The 16,727-nt window shown below is 37.1% G+C and overlaps 1 protein-coding gene across 3 annotated transcripts in view; it reads left to right on the forward strand.

The window, feature by feature from the left end:
• The window catches only part of LRBA (LPS responsive beige-like anchor protein), a 367,953-nt gene that overhangs the window by 63,634 nt on the left and 287,592 nt on the right, over nucleotides 1–16,727 (forward strand). For all 3 annotated transcript variants that reach the window (XM_058837408.1, XM_058837411.1, XM_058837409.1), the window contains exons 23-30: nucleotides 5,746–6,771; nucleotides 7,577–7,752; nucleotides 8,942–9,095; nucleotides 9,506–9,686; nucleotides 10,978–11,105; nucleotides 11,416–11,523; nucleotides 13,914–14,085; nucleotides 14,222–14,660. In XM_058837408.1, the coding sequence (XP_058693391.1) occupies nucleotides 5,746–6,771; nucleotides 7,577–7,752; nucleotides 8,942–9,095; nucleotides 9,506–9,686; nucleotides 10,978–11,105; nucleotides 11,416–11,523; nucleotides 13,914–14,085; nucleotides 14,222–14,660 (2,384 nt within the window). The remainder of the gene's footprint in view (nucleotides 1–5,745; nucleotides 6,772–7,576; nucleotides 7,753–8,941; nucleotides 9,096–9,505; nucleotides 9,687–10,977; nucleotides 11,106–11,415; nucleotides 11,524–13,913; nucleotides 14,086–14,221; nucleotides 14,661–16,727) is intronic.

Below are 16,727 nucleotides of genomic sequence, written 5' to 3' on the forward strand. Positions count from 1 at the left end.
GTAGTAAGTGTGTGGGAAGGCTTTTCTAACCAGTGGCTCAAGGGAGAAGAAAGTATCTGCATTGCTCAGCAGGCAGAGGTGTGTACCAGTGATGGGCTCTTACACATGCAGCCTGTATGGTTAATGGGGAGATCCTCCATCTCATTATTCACTTGTTTTGAAGGAGTGCAGTGTCATGAATAATGCTGCAGAATGCTAACATTTGACTAATCCAAACTGAAAGAAATGAGAATAGAAGGGAGCAAGGTAAACTGGGAATTTATAAAGGCAAAAGCCTTTATAAAGCTGTAGAGAAGCCTTAAAAGAAGAGTGTAATAGAAATTTGCTACTAAGTGCCAGAACTCTGAGAAAGAAGAATTATGGAAACATTTGCAGTGGAGAGAGTGCATAAGAAGACAAGAAGCTCTGAAATAGTCTTCATATGTAAAGAAGACTTGAGGAGAGAGAGGATTCTCATCTGTATGACTTGGTGTAAAAAATCTTTGGAAGATGGGACCTCTGTCTGCAGCCTCAAGAATTGTTAGTGGTTTTCTTTGCTGTTGCTGCAATTTGAAGCAATCCTCCTCTATAATTGCAGCTATCTCTGTTCACATTGTGGGGCCTGAATTAGGGCTCCTGGCCATTATTTGAAATGATGGATGTGGAGTCTTTGCTGTAGGGCTGCCAACAATATATGGAGATACTAGAAAAGGATGGCAGAAGTGAGCAGTGTGTAAGATCTGTCGCTGGACATTGTAACCATGGGGTGATAAAAGCTGACTTTAGTTACAGAATATTTTTGTTAATAGCTAAATATCAAATGTGTACAAGATAAGAGTTTGACAGTCCTTTGAACTGTAGGAATAGTGGCAGGGATTGAGATAGAAAATACATATCCTGAGAAGATTGTGTGTGCTCATATCTTGCAATTTAAACTCATTAAAAGCATTAATTTCCATAGTGAAAATGAGCTAATACATGTTCGGGATGCAGTTTGAATTTGTTGCTGTATGATGATGTAACAGTAAGCTATACCTTGACTTGATTTGAAGTAAAATTGTCCCTCAGATTTGCAGACTTCCATGAATTATATTGACTAGTACTTGCTTTCTTATTCTAGAAATTATTTTTTTTCTCAAGATGAGTAAAAAAAAAAAAAGGCAAAACTATTGCTTCTTAGGTGAAAATGCAAGGTACAGGAACATGAAACCATCTTGAAACAGTGGTTTTCCACCACCTTGTACATCAGTGAATGTGTTTCTGATGGAAATTTAGACTCCTAGAAACCTTTCATACGTAGTGTCCTGCAAAGTATATTTTAACTTGCTTTTCTTAGCTTGCTTCTGTGAACCACTCATAAATAGCCCAGAGATTCGTCAAGTCAGGAGGTTACAGAGTCTAACTCAGTGCATAGTGCACACAGTACCTTTATAGCTTTTCCTGTGCTGAGTTGAAAATTAATTTTGATATCTCTGATAGTGGTGTCTCCTGTCTAAACAGGCCTGTTTATGTTTGGAGATTGAATTGCACTTTTGAAACTGTTAGTGTTAGTGGAGAAGAAGTGAAAAAAGCAGGTCAATAACATTCTAGCTAAGATTTTAAAGGTTGTGATGCTTTTTGGAATTATGAAGAGTTTATTCATTTATTATGAAGAGTTTATGTAAACCAGCAAAGGAGCTTGTCGCTAAAGGACACTAAATGATTCACATGACCACTCTCAATGTCAGAACAAAAACCCGTGATTTTATTTTCTTACTCCAGTGTTTACAGATTCTCGACAATGACCAGGGATTGGATAATTAAGTTACCACCTTCCCAAGCACACTGGGCATGCAAAATGTCCATCAAAAGATGTTTCTTAGAAGGAATGTGATAAACAACTCATGTTTACAGGACTTTCATGGGAGAGTAACTAAAACTATGAAAACATTATCAGAAGGTTTTAATTTTCAGGGTGACAGGAGCTGCTTTGCACTGAGCAGACTCATAAGGAAACAAATATATATGATTGTCTGACCTGTCTGGAAAATTATTCCCTTCCTTTCTCTGCTCTGTGAAATTGCTCATGTGAAAATGGAAAAAAAAGGCCTAAATCTTAATGTGTAGTTAAAATATTTTCTCCATGTTCTTTAATGCAAATGTCAATCATCTTACTCTTTCTCGTTGCTGTGTGCTAATTTTTCTCCTTGGCAATTAGTAAGTGTTGGATGTCAAATTAAGTTAAAATTAATGGCAGAGGCAAATGTTGCAGTTATTAGCTCACAAGTGTCTTCAACTGGTAGTGTGTAGAGATGCATTCCAAGCATTGCAGACAGCTATGGATTAACCATCAAATGATGGTGAAGATTAATGATTGGCCTTTTAACTCACTAATTTAGAACAATTTCTGGTAATTAATTTTGTATTATCAGCTTTACAGTTGCAAATGCCTTAAGGAAAATGAAAAAATTACTTACATACATTTAGGGTTCTTCAAGGTCTTGTAAATTGTTGTGTGCTTGCAGGTCCTAATGTTTAATTTTTAAAACCTTTATGTACTCTGTGCACTTGCTTTTAGTAATCATAATTTCTACTTCATTTTGCATTTTTGTTGGTACCAATTTTGTTAACCTTAGGTGTTTTGTTTTGTATGTATATTTTGGCTTTGTGTACTTGTGTGTTTTATAAGTGCCACATCATGCAATAGAGGAATTGTAGGGGAACAATTATCTAGTGCCTCCTTTGTAGAACCACAATTTCTTGGTTTCCCGTCAAACTGAATTACATATTGATATAGTGAACAGAAGTGTTTATACAGCCTGAAAGTTGGCTTTTGTAAAGTTGGATTTTACAAAGCAGAATTTCTGAAATTTGTATCTTTTTGTTATATGAGTAAACCTCTGGACTCAAAATGGATGTTAGAAAAATACTGTTTAATGTGGTCTTTCTAATTCTGTGCCTTGGTATTTTGAGTTTTATTTAAGGGTCAGTATTTAATACATTGTAACGTGAATTCTTGTTAGTGTTTATGGTCAAAGTAGAAACTGCTATCCTCATTGAGAGTTTTTTTTTGGGGAGTGATGTTTTCCTTTAGTTCTGTACGGCCTAATTTTCTTCACCAGTGTTTCCTTACAGTTTTTCATTGTTCTGAAATCAGTGTAGATTCTCATCAGATTTTCCTTGGATTTATTTGCCCATAAGTTTACATTATCTACCTGTGAAGACAAGTTGTCAGTATTGACCTTCTTGCTGGTCTTTGTTTCTGTTTCTTTTTAGTAGCAATTAAAAATCCTGCAGTGTGCAGTTTCATTTTCAGTATTGCTCTGTAATGTCTTCCAAAGCACTGCCTGTTCCAGGTTTTAGATGAAATCAGTTGTGAAATGGTATTGCATCCCTGTACCATACATGGTGTTTTTAAATGTTGATCATACCTGGTTGGAAATGTGGAGGTCAGAGGCAGCCTTGGCTGTAGTGACCATGAGATAGTGGAGTTCAGGATTCTAGGGGAGGGGTGAGAGTAAAAGCAAGCTCACAATCCTGATTTATGAAGAACAGATTTTGACATATTTTCAAGCGAGGCTGATTTAAGGCTGTGAACCAGATGATCAATTTGTCTGGTAAGGAAAAATCTGAAGCTGCAATAGGTTTTTGTTAAGGGGAAGGGGCTTGGTAGCACACTAGAAAAAAACAGTATAGTGAAAGAGTAGGTCTAATGTTGTACCAATTGAGATGCAACTGACTGCCCATTTCTCCAAAAGTAGTTGCCAGCCCTACAGACTGTATTCATGGAAAGTGAGAAGCCATAAACTTGGTAACTTTTACTCCTGCATATGAGTTTAATGAGGTTTACACTAGAGTGATGCATGAAAATATGGATGTCCACACTGTTAAATATTGTGAGGCAGCATGCTTTCTGGGAAATACATAAAAGTCTTTCTGAAATCAAACAATGACATTTCATTTGTTAAATATCTCTTTAGTGCATGCTGGAACAAAGCTTTTTAGTAGTTTTGGAAATGGAGGAAGCAACAGGGAGAGAGAAATGAGGAAAAGTTAGCTGGAGATAAGTTGGAGTTATTAAGTTTCCTTCTTCAGAAAAGTAGTGATTAGACCTAAAGTAGAAGCTTTACCTAATCATATTTTGGGAAACAAGTGAAAAATGCAAGGGACAGCTTATTAGCATGATCTATTTTGTGTTGTCTTTGATATTCTGAGTGTGGTACAATTCAGGAAGTATTTCTCAAGTAAGAATGCCCCCCACATGTTCTTTTCAGCAAAACCCTAGAATCAAATAATTTATGGATCCATTATGACAGATGGATGAACTTTCAATCATTTGTAATCATTCACACTTCATTTTTGTGCATAACTGAATGAAAACTAGTATGTGAAGACTACTTTTTTGGGTTTTTTTTAAGCAAGCAGAGTGAGATATCCCAGTTCTGCTTCTAGACACTAAAGTTCAATTAAATTAACTTGAATGACTAACATGCTTCAGATCATGTTAAAGTAGTGCATTGCTCCTGCAGTGCTTTAGTATACTTGATTGATGGAGAAAATAGTATGTTAAAAAGCTAATATTGACATCAGAACCTGCCAAAAATACTTTTTGTGTTTTCTATTTCTTTGCTTATATCTGATTTGTCAGCTGTAATTTCTAGTATCTTTTTAATCTGAAAAAACATTTTTTGACTTCCCTGTGTTATATTAAGGAAAAATATTCCTACTGACTAATCATCACTTTACATAACATGTAAACTGAATTTTTAGATGAGATCCAAATGAATGAGCTGAGTATGTAAGAGAATGAGGAAAAGTCTACTGGTAGATTTAGTGGAATGCACTATTTTGCTTTGGCTATGGAAAATGTGTGGTACAGAAAATGATTTAAAAAAAAAGCAACACTCAGGTGGAGCTTATGTTGAGAAAATTTTGAAGAAATGAGATTACAGATAAATAAACACTTGTGTTATGGAATATAAATCTAAATCCTAAATGGAAAGATATGGATAAACTAAATTGAATAACAGTGTAATAAAAAGTTAGTCTAGTGATATTTTATTTTTTAAAACACGGCTACTTGTTTGGGCAAATGAGATTTATTAGTGTGTATATAAAGGACTTTTCTATTTGGATTTTTTAAAAATACCTAGAAACAACAATAATATTTTCAGCTGAGGAATAAAGAAGTCTTTTCCCGTTAACCAGTTTGTGTAGCCTTTTCTCAGGCTGAGATGGGGTGAATAGCACTCACTGGAGGAAATGTCCTCTGGAGAATTTTAGGTATTGTTTGGGGATCCACAGGATTTTGGCTTTGTTACGTGCTTCTCTTTGCTCTGGCTTTGTGAGATTGTACTTTATAGTGTAAAATTTTCATAAGTTTATGTATCTTTGTGGATTTCTGAGCATATTAAAGGTGCTAAAAAGATGTGAAAGCTCTGCTACTTGTTGCAGCCTCCTCCTCCTTCACAAAAAAATAGAGGTTTTCAAATACAGTAATTCTGTGGATCTTATGCTTAGGATGTCCTTTGGATCAGTCCAGTTGGGGTTTTTTTGACACTGGCTTTACTTTTTTTTTTCTTCCTTGTAGCCAGGAAAACCAGGTACATGTAAGAAAAACTTGCTGTCAGTTGGAGTAATATCTAAAGTGCAGGAGTTTCTGTATGGAAAGGACAGTATACAATATAAATTTGTGATTTGAGCATTAATTTTGTTTTTTTTTGTTTTTTCCAAGAAAACAGTCATTAATATATAGTTTTTAATGTCCTTTGAACTGTATCCTTTTAGGTAACTTTTGAAATGCACAAGGAGAGTCTTTCCCAAATGTACAAGGAGTACCAAGGGAAAGGAGGTGAAGGGAGTGGAGTACATTCTTCAGCTCCAATTAGAACAATCTCTGGGATTAGCAAAGAAGCTGAAACCAAGGGAAAACAACCATCTCTGGAGTTAGAAGAGAATGCTGCTGCTCCTTCTTGCATTACTGCTGGTGATACACAGTGCAGAACTGAAAAAAATGAGAAAGAAAACTCATTAGATGGTGGGCAACAAACTCATTCAGTGTCTAATCATAAGGAGGAATTAGAAGGGGAGGATATGGGTACTACAAAGGATTTAAAAGCAGTGCCTTGTGTGGAATTTTCTCCAGAACCAGAAACAGTGAAGGCCAGTGTCTCAGAAATCAGTACTGGAATAGCTGAAGCAATTGAAGATTTTAACAAAGCTGTTGAGCTTGTGGGAGAAACAGTTGCTGTCACTGCTGCGTCTTTAGCCATGCAAACCCCTGTGGAAGAAGAAACTCCCACAAGTCCAGAAAGACTGGAAAAATCAGCAGGAGAGGTGGAAGATGAAGATGACTTTGTTGATTTGAAAGATGAAAGTAGTTTGTCTTTACCTTCAGAAGAGCTTGCAGAAAGAAACAAGGAATGTGACTCTAATGCAAGTGAAGTGACAAAGCAGGAAGAAACACCAGAGAAGCAACCTGAACCCGGGCTTTTAAAATCTGAGGGTACTGAACGTGTGGATGAGAAGAAACAAGAGCTGACTTTGCCAGAGATGGTGAGTTCTGCAGTTCCAGAAGTAGTAACTCAGCCAGATTCAGCAGGAAAAAAGAAGCTGAAGGAAGGAAATGTAATTACTAGTGAAACCAAAACAACTGTGGAAAATGCAAATGCACATGTGGCAGAACCTGCTGGAGCGTCTGACAAAAGAATTGCCAAGCTTGATGTTTCCAGTGTTGCATCAGATACAGAAAGACTGGAGCTGAAAGCTAACATGTGTCTAGAAGCACCTCTGCCCCCCAGATCCATGCCTGAGGTAAATTCTACCTGTCCTTCATCCATCCACCTTAAAAATAAAGGAAGTTATTTTTTATTAATTTTTTGAGAAAGCATACCTAAATATTCTGGGGATTATAATGTGTATGATTTTTGTGAGTAATCTATAAAATACTTTTAACCCTGGGTGAAAATAGCCATTATTCTTAATAGTTTGTGTATTGAGAAGTCTCCAACATTTTTGTACATCCACATATGAATGCTGATATAAACTGAGTATTTGACTAGATGAACACATCATCTCAGTTGTTTTAAACTATAAAAATTGAAATGTTTGTCACTACATAATGTCATCCTACATTTTTTTGTACAAGTATAAATTAAGACTGGGCTTCTGTTGTGTGCTGTAGTGCTTCAGCCCTCTAGTCTTTAGTTTCTAATCCAGTTTTTAATGGTTAAATAGTCATGTCTCTGAGTACTTCCCTTCTGCAGAGATACCTCCTAGTGGATGCTCTTCAGTCTGCACCATTCTTCCTTAAAGGAGGAAAAGCATTTTCTACAGCAACATACTCTACCCCCCTGGTAAGGTTGGGTGGCTGCTTGTGAATACCTAGACTGGCAGGTGTGGTAGTGCAGCTGTAGCCTAGTTTTTGTAGTTTTGGTATATCCAGGAAATAGCATTTGTGTAATAGTTTAAATTTATTTGGAACCACGTACACAGTCTGGACTTACTGGATATCTAAAATCTCAAGTCTGTTAAATGCATTTCAGTACCATGGGAACTAATAACCAGAGTATGGGTTTTGTGTTTTGTTTTCTTTTTTGTCTGCAAACTGTGCATTCAGCCCTCAAGACAGCAGGTTTCCTCAGGACAGGAGCTGGCTGCTCCATCGGATGGGCAGAGGAGGGACATGAGGTCCGGTGTGTTCCGTATTCCCGAGTTCAAGTGGTCACTGATGCACCAGCGCCTGCTCACAGACCTGCTCTTCTCCATAGAAACAGATATTCAGATGTGGAGAAGGTACATCCTGTGCTTTATGTGGAATAATCCAGACTGTGTTCAGTTATAACAGGCTCGTTGACTTAGACTCAGGGACATCTGGTGTTTTACTCATTATTCAATAGCCTGACTTATTTTGTGACCTACACCAAATTATTCTCAGATTATTTTTTTAAAGACTCTTTACAGACATAAATGTGCATTGGTTCAGGGCCTGCCCACAGATTTGGACTGAAATCCTGGCAACATGTGGTAGTCTAGCTGTTGATTTTTGTTCAACCAAGATTATAGTTTTCCTAATGTATTTAAGGGCCTGTGTCTTCTGTTCTTACCAAATGTGGATAAGAAAGACAGATAATATACCCAAAATAGTGTTTCTTGCTTCTGCATTTACACACATTGAGTTGCTGCTTTGATAGGGTTCTGTGAAACCAGAGATGTTAATTTGAAAATTGACTTCTAACAGGGATCTGGAATGTAATCATGAAGATCTTCGAAAACAGCAGTAATTCTGCAACTGAATTTTAAGGTTTTGTAACTGAAATAAGAGGGGTGTCCATTGTTAGCTTGTAGTAGCGAGTGTCAAATTTAAACTGAGCTATATAGCTGTACTGACTGATGAAAAGGAATGTCAGGGTGAAGAAACAGAGTAGTTAAATGATTCAAGCAATTTAAATTGAGGTGAATTTTTGTCTGACAATAATTTTTGATATGTTTAAGTTAACTTATCAGAACATCATCAGATATAGCTAAAATATATTTCTATTTTAGCCTCTGTTTTGGAAAGTTTTTGACCTTTGTTGATTTTTAATTTCTCTGAGAAATCCTTAGTATTTGCTTTAGTTTTCCAAAGATTTAAGTTCAAATCTAGTTCACTGTTCGAGGAGACTTCATTCTCTTTCCTGATACAGTGACTTTTGCTAGCAAGCCGTCATACAGCAGCCTATAATGTATCTTCATACAAATGAGGATTAGCAATCATCTTGGTGTTTTTAGCTACCTATGATCTTGAGCAGTTTATGAACAGAGAGGAAATGTAGTTTTTACGTTTAGATTGAGATACATCAGTTGACCCTTAGTCATGAATTATTTGCTGCCTCACTGCTAAGTGTCTGGTTTTAGTTTTGCAAAAACAGAAATGTGTTAAAATACCCCCAAAATAAAGCTCTATTCTTAATGTCTTTTTTTTTTTTTTTAAATTTTTGAACAGCCATTCTACAAAAACTGTGATGGATTTTGTGAATAGCAGTGACAACGTGGTGTTTGTGCACAACACGATCCATCTCATCTCTCAAGTGATGGACAACATGATCATGGCCTGTGGTGGTATCTTGCCATTGCTTTCTGCTGCCACATCTGCTACTGTAAGAAATTCCATTTTTATTAGAAAATTCCTCACTTGTGGGAGGATGCCTTTGTTTATGGAGTGTATTATTTATTATTCCTGTTCTTTTGGGAAACGGGAAATGCATATGGGGTGTTTCCACAGGCATCTCTTTCCTCCCTTTGCTGCCTTCATGCTCTCTCTAAGATAAATTGGGTGCTTGCCTTCTTTACCTGAAAACATAAAATAAAGTTGCCTGCCTTTGTTGCCCCACAGTGGTCTGGAATGGGATTAAATCCCAATACTAATGATTGTTCCTAGAATATGAGTGATTACTAGTTTTGAATATGACTGATAGTGGACTTCCAGCCCACATTTTTCTTCATTTAGCATGTAGGAATATTATCTTTGTGAAGAAGTAAATGTTGCTTTCAATTTTTCTCTGTCTAGCATGAATTGGAGAATATTGAGCCAACTCAAGGACTTTCAGTAGAAGCATCTTTAACATTTCTCCAGAGATTAATCAACCTTGTGGATGTGCTAATTTTTGCAAGCTCTCTTGGTTTCACTGAAATTGAGTCTGAGAAAAATATGTCATCTGGAGGAATTCTGCGACAATGTCTTCGTCTGGGTAAGCAAATAAAGACCACTTAATGAGTATAACAGCTTGCAGTTACTAAATAGTTAGCTTTGGTTTTTTTTTTTCCTGTCCATTGTTTTGTTAAATCAAGTCTAAATGTAGTCAAACGTTAAGATCTTTTACAGTTTTATTGTATTCTGCAATGCATATAAATATATATATATATATTCCTCTCTAAAAGTTTAAATAATATAAATTAAGTTTGGTAGCCTGTTTTGATTTTATCTGTGAGGATATTTCTTTTGCCTCAAATTCCTCAAATAATTCAAGTTCCTCAAATAATTAAGGATGGGAATATAGCAGCCTTAAGAAAAGTAATCTTGTACTATATAGAAAAATGAACCTTTGCAATACTTAGATAAGAGGTTTAACACTTGAAGGTCAGTATATGAAGGTATGGTGAAAACTAGAAGTATGAATTTCTGAAGGGTTCAAAGTGGGCAGTAATTGTATCCAATTATTACAGTATGTTTGCTTCAAATTGGATTGGAAGAAAATGGTCAGTTACCTAAAAAAGTAACAAATATTCTGAAAATGAGAATATATGAGATCATAGCAGGGTCCAGGTCGTTAATATAGGAGGAGAGAACTCATGCTTTGTTGCATGCTGTAAGACTTTTTTTAATGATAAGTTTAATTTGCATGAGTGCCAGAGCAGCTCAGAGCCTCAACAGTAACTAGCCTTCCTCTCCCTTTCTAGGCAATTAAAACTTTGTGCAGGTAGAACAAGATTTATGGGATGCAAACAGGTATAGAGGTGGGGTAGTTCTTTTTTCCTTTGAAAATACATATTAGAAGATGAAATAGGGCACAAATGTGCAGCTAAAAAAAAAAAAAACGTAAAAAGTTGTGTAACTTCAGAACATTTAGCCCAAGAGTAACAGAGTATTGTGAAGCAAACGTTGCCATTGTTTCACTGGTGTATCTATCACTTGTCTTCTCCATTGCTAGTTTGTGAAATTTAACTGTCTTCACCCTAGCCACCCTGTGGTTGTATGCATGGTAAAATTCCACTGAGGGATGCTCACTCACTTTGAAATATCCATTAGAAACAGCATATATGTTCTAATAGTTTAGCATTCATTATTAGTTATAAATGATTAAAGAATTTTGAGCATTGTTTTGCAACTGTCTAAAACTTAAGGAAACAAAGTATTTTACTAATGCGCGTAAACTATTTAATTTTAAGTGGTAAACAGAATTGTATTATGCATTTCTGTCAGGGAATATAGAACAATCCTTTTTCTCAGAATAACTCTTAACTCTTTTTTTTCCCCTCAAGTATGTGCAATAGCAGTAAGGAATTGCTTGGAGTGTCAGCAGCATGCACAGATAAAGCCTATGGGAGACATTGGCAAGAATAAAAAAGCAGTGCAAGGCTTTGTAGGATCAGGAAAATCTGCAGCAAAGGCAAGTTAAAGACCACATTCAGAAACACATAAGTTAATAATGATTACTGTGTTCAGAGGGATGAGTTTTTAAATTTGTACCTGCACCACTGATACTTTAACACACCTGAAGTGGGGTGGCACAAATGCTGGAAATTAAGTCTGTCACAAGAAATGTCCAGATTTTTTCTCCTTTAAAGATGAAATGCACATCTGGCCTTTCTGCTCTAGTTATGACAATACCACGTACAGTGGGTTATTGTACACACTTAATGATTCTTGGTAGAATGCTTTTAAAAACGGGATCTTAAACAATTGGGTTTTTTTAATAGAGTCCAGTGGACATTGTGACTGGTGGCATTTCTCCAATAAGGGACCATGACAGACTTCTGCAGGATATGGATATTAATCGCCTCCGAGCAGTAGTGTTCAGAGATATAGTAAGTAAATAAAGTCCTTTTCTTTGCATTCTGCTTGTATCTGTTTGTTGAATGCTTCCTCTGTGTTACAGAGTTTGGCTAAATTTGATGTACAAAAAGGGAATACTGCTCGCAGTAATTAGGAACTCGTAATACTCTGCAGCTGTTGTAGTGTTTGGGGTTAAAAAGAGGGAGAGGTGAAACCCAACTGTCTCCTGATCTGGCTCTTTGTGTTCTTAAGTATTGATTTCTGCCTGTTGTATATTAATTATGTTGTGTTTAGTACAAATGTGTACATAGACAATGTACGTGCTTATGTATATGTTTATGTATCATAAACAAGTTTGTATGTTTTGAAAAAGTCACATTCTTCTAGCTAATAAGAAATTAGAGGTCATCTCTAATTCCTTTACTTCCCCTCAGAGGAACCAGTTTGTGTGCAGGTGATGTAAATATGCACATGTTTTTTAGTCTTGGATTGAATAAAAATATCTTTGCCCTGTGTCAGCAACTTTATAGCTGATATTGAGGAAACTGAGATTGATTGCTTGTAAAAAACACCTCTGTAAGCAAATACCGCAGCTATAATGGCTGTGATTCATTGGTGGCCCCAAGCCTGGACACCACAACTTGGTTTACAATTATTAGACTCTTTAGCAAGTATAATGTCCAGAAAAGTGAAGGATTTTGAGTTTTATTTTTACTGTAATCATTGATTGAAGCAAGCTTCTTTCAGCTGCTACTTAAGTATCAATGTGAAGAGAGTAACAGGAAGTGCCTCTATTATGCTGGTAGCAATGAAAGTAATCCTAATGATTTCTTCAAGCATATTTTGTAAACTTTTTTCTTTAAAACAAACCACCAAAACAACACCCACCCACAACCTCTGCTTTTTTTGCATATCTAATCCATCAGGCTCTCTGTTTCACAATAAATATAAAATGATGCAATAGCTCTGCTTTTTGGCTGAGGTGTGGAGCTGTGGGGGAAAAGTAGACTTAGAAAGATCTGGTTGGGAATAGTTTTTGTGTGAGCTGTTTACACTTGCATCTAAATGTTTTATTTGCATGCAATTTCTTACATTGTACCCAGCACTTAGAACCAGGAGTGGCATAATTTGAATCTATGAATTCTACAGCAGGAACTCAGATGGAATCCACTTACCCACCAGTAGCAGTACTTACAGTGACACATGAGCTTTATTTCAAGCAGTTCTTCAAACATAGCTGAAAAAATAAGGAAGAGTTGGTTCTAAATCACTGGATCACTATTTTATTAAGTAGAGTTAGAAACCATCTTAATAGCCATCTAGGAAGAAAATTCTTTATAATCCTTACTATTGTAGGTGGCTTTCCTCAATGTCACACTGTGATTATTCTATGAAAGTTAGGGGTTTGGGTCAGGCCAAGGGAAAGATAGGTTGTTTTTTCAGTGCAACAGATAGGATCCACCTATGTTACCTGTTCTTAATAGAAAGCTTCTCATAAACATCTCCCAGAATAACTGATTGAAGAGCTCTTCAAGGAATAGGGAGCTTTGATGGGCACTACAATCATGATAGAATGAGCTTGATAGTGTAACTTAGCTTCTTGAGCTGCTGAGGAAAAAATTGAGTGTTACCTGAGCCCTGATGTGAATGAGGGGTAAAAAACTCCAAACTCTCGTTTATTATGGATGAGTCAGTGAGGATCCAAATACTTCATTCTCCTGTGACCCAAAAGTGTATGAAGCTTTTTTCCTTTGGTAGCCAAAAAGGACAGGCTTAGGCTAAATCTTTATGTCCACTTTTCCCTCTGTTTCACTAGGAGTGACTGATTTCTCTGGGGAGGAACCTGGCATAATTTATATTAAGATTTGTTTTCAAGGTTTTCTTAAAATCTCTTCATAAAGTTATAGCTGTAATGCAAATGAATATTGATCACTTCTTGTTTAAATTGTACATAGTAGATTACATCCATATGGACTATTTGATAATGAAATAAAACCTTAACACTTGTTCTGGAATTTGCTCCTTTTCCTTCATTAATATGTTCCAGTCATGTAGAGTATACTTGCTTTGCAAATGCTGTTAATATCTTGGCATTTTTGAGGAAATGTAACAGAAGAAACACCCGTGAGTAAAGGGGACCTAGACCCTACACTAATTTGAAACATGAAGTCAAAACACACAACCTTAGCCAAAGTTGTCATATGAATGAAAAATGTAAGGATTAGTGCCACTTGAATACAACAAGTGTTGTATTCCTTAGCATTATAGCTGAGACGAACTGTGACTAGAGAATATTGTTCTTCCATTGCTGACATGTCAGCTTCTTCTTGGTCTGTTTATGGTAGTGCTGGGCATGCTTCACAGAAAAATAAACGTACTGCTGAAATTGTAATGGAAAAATCTGTGTGTCTGTTTTTTGCAGGAAGATAGTAAACAGGCTCAGTTTTTGGCTTTGGCTGTTGTGTATTTTATTTCTGTGCTCATGGTTTCGAAATACAGAGATATACTGGAACCCCAGAATGAAAGACGACCACCAAACCAAGGCCAGTCACTCAAGGAATCAGAAAATGAAAATAATGAGACTCCTGCTGCAGGTGAACTATTAATTAATTTGCCAGATGAAATAATGTGGCTTAAAATGCTGTAGAAATCTTCTTTAGGACCAATGTTGTGAATATTTCTCTGTTAATAATGACCTTAATGTGTTTTCTGGTCTTTTGGCATGAACAGTCGTGGAAAGCCCATCTGTTGCTCTTGGTGCTTCAGCCTCTACTGAAGATTCAGAAAGTACAGCGTCTATGCAGAGAAGGGATTCTGGTCTTGGGGAGGAAGCAGCTCCAGCACAAACAAACTGTTCAGGTGGTGCTGCTGAAGCAGGACCTCTGAGTGTCAGCGCAGGCCCAGATGCAGTCAGTGAAGTCCTGTGCACGCTCTCGTTAGAAGTCAATAAATCTCAGGAGAGCGGAAGTGAGACAGGAGCTGAAGAGAGTAAATCTGTGGCTTCTGTGCCAGCTGCAAAAAATGTCAATGTGAAGGACATCTTGAGAAGCCTGGTGAGCACACCAGCTGATGGGACTGCAGTGGATGCTGCTCTTCTGCCACCAACCTTCCTTGGAGTTCTTGGTGACGGAGCTGCTGAGCAGCCTGTGCAGTTCCATTCCTTTGACAGGTAATGTAACATCTGAAAATTTGATTTTACTTAAGGTATTTGTAAACAACAGGAAAACTCCACACTTCACCAGAACTACTAAATGTAGCACTGGCAGATGAGGACTGCATATTTAGTTGGCTTTAAAGAACTCAAGAAACAAAACAGACATTAAATAACTTAAAATAATGATACTTAGATTAGCAGGTGTATTCCTCACAGAGGAATAGTCTCTCTTATTGTGGGCCTGCAAAAGAATACTGGCTTACTAATAGTTACAAATGGTTTAAAAACAATAGAGTAATCATCTAGGTGCCTTTCTTCCTAGAGAGTATTCCAATATTCATTTTGGAAAATAGATGTGTGTTCTGCCTTCTGATGCCAAAGATCTACATTAACTTTTCTCATTATTCTTTTGGTATATATTATCCCTAAGCTGTTAGATTTACTCTGTTGTAACAGCTTTCTGTTTCATTGTCATAAATTCCTGCATTTCTTAATACTCAAATGCTGCAGTGAATTCAAAAAGGAGAATTCTTGATTTGTTTTCCTTTTAGAATGAAGTGACTCTTTCCTGATAATCATTTGTGTCCCTTGTGTCTCAGTCTCATTAGCTCCTTATCTTTTCCCAGGCATAGCAAACCAAACTTTTTCTAGACTTAGTGCCTTATACCTCTTCAGGATTCCCAACAACTGCAAAGAAAACAAAAAAGAAAAGAAAGAATCCTGTAACACTTGCATTCCTGCCTCTAGGAAAGCCTTAGTTATTTCCAGAAATGCTGCAGTCAGTCTTGTGCAAGGGGATTCCTCGTTACCATACCAGTATCTGATCCTCTGCTGATTCCCGACCCTCCTCTGGCTCTGATGGCTTTGCAGTCTGTGGCTGCCCTGTTCAAAATAGCAGCTGCCCCACGAGAGGAGTGCAGTGGTGCCAGGGGTGTGGCTGCAGCTGTCACAGCCTCTCTGCTCCCCTCACGCTGCCCTATCACTGCTGGGGGAAGAGACAGTGGTGTCTGGCCAGATGAGACACAGACAGATGGAGTGTGCCAGCATTTGGCCCCTTGCTCTTGTCTCAAAGTAAATACTGTGTTCTATTTGTGATGCTGAACAGGAGGACTTGTTCTGTGAGCAGGAGGATGATGGAGGCAGAGGGGGAATTGGTAGGAGGGGGACACTTGAGTTAGAACTTGCCACAACTCTCTCCCTGCTGCTGCCCAAGTGCTTTTGGCACTTCCCCTTTGAGGCCTCTCGTTGATCTTTGCTGCAATGGGCAGTTGATGTCAAAAAAGCATAATGTTTTAGTCTGTGAGTAGTGCTTTTTTCTCATGAAATTCTTAGTATTCATTGCTGCGTGGTTTCAGCCACACAAATAACATTTGTCTGGAGATCTGGTACAGAAGTGACTACTGCATTTATGAATTATTTCTTAGCCATTGTGGACATGAAAGGTTTGTGGTCCTTGTGCTGATTTGAATTGGTATATAGGAGGTTAACTAGACAGGAAATAATTGGGCACTTGCAACCCTGATGGCTGACATAGGTAGATTACACTCACAAAACCTTATCAGAGCAAGCTATGCAATTTAATTTGATAACATATACACCAATGAAATACTGGGCATTGATAGCAGCCCTTCTGGCACTTGCAGTTCTGTGTTCTTTTTCCTGGATAGTTACAAAGTCCCTCATATGGTAAATATGTTGATATATGATAAAGCATGTTGCTGAGTAGCTAAAGTTAAAATGAGAAAATAACTGTGTGAAACATTAAAAGTTAAATCGACAGGCAAGTTTCATGGCCACTTGAAGGTGGCTGTATCCTTATGTAGTGAGACTGCTTGAAAAACAAGCTTATGCTCTGAAATGACATGTAGTTACCATTGCAGGAAGGAATTGTGCCAGTGATAAAAAAAACCTCATACTTTTTATAAGAAACTGGAATGGAGTTGGAAATAATAGATGTCATCTCTGTGGTAGGCAGAAATACTAAATTTTGTTGTGGAATTTTTCTTGGGGAAAACAGACTTAGGGATGGTCTCTTCTTTTCTGTGTCTGGTTTACATTTAATATATTGTTTGATGGCAAACA

This window comes from Poecile atricapillus, chromosome 4 (genome assembly GCF_030490865.1).
Source record: "Poecile atricapillus isolate bPoeAtr1 chromosome 4, bPoeAtr1.hap1, whole genome shotgun sequence".
Taxonomy (NCBI): Eukaryota; Metazoa; Chordata; class Aves; order Passeriformes; family Paridae; genus Poecile; species Poecile atricapillus.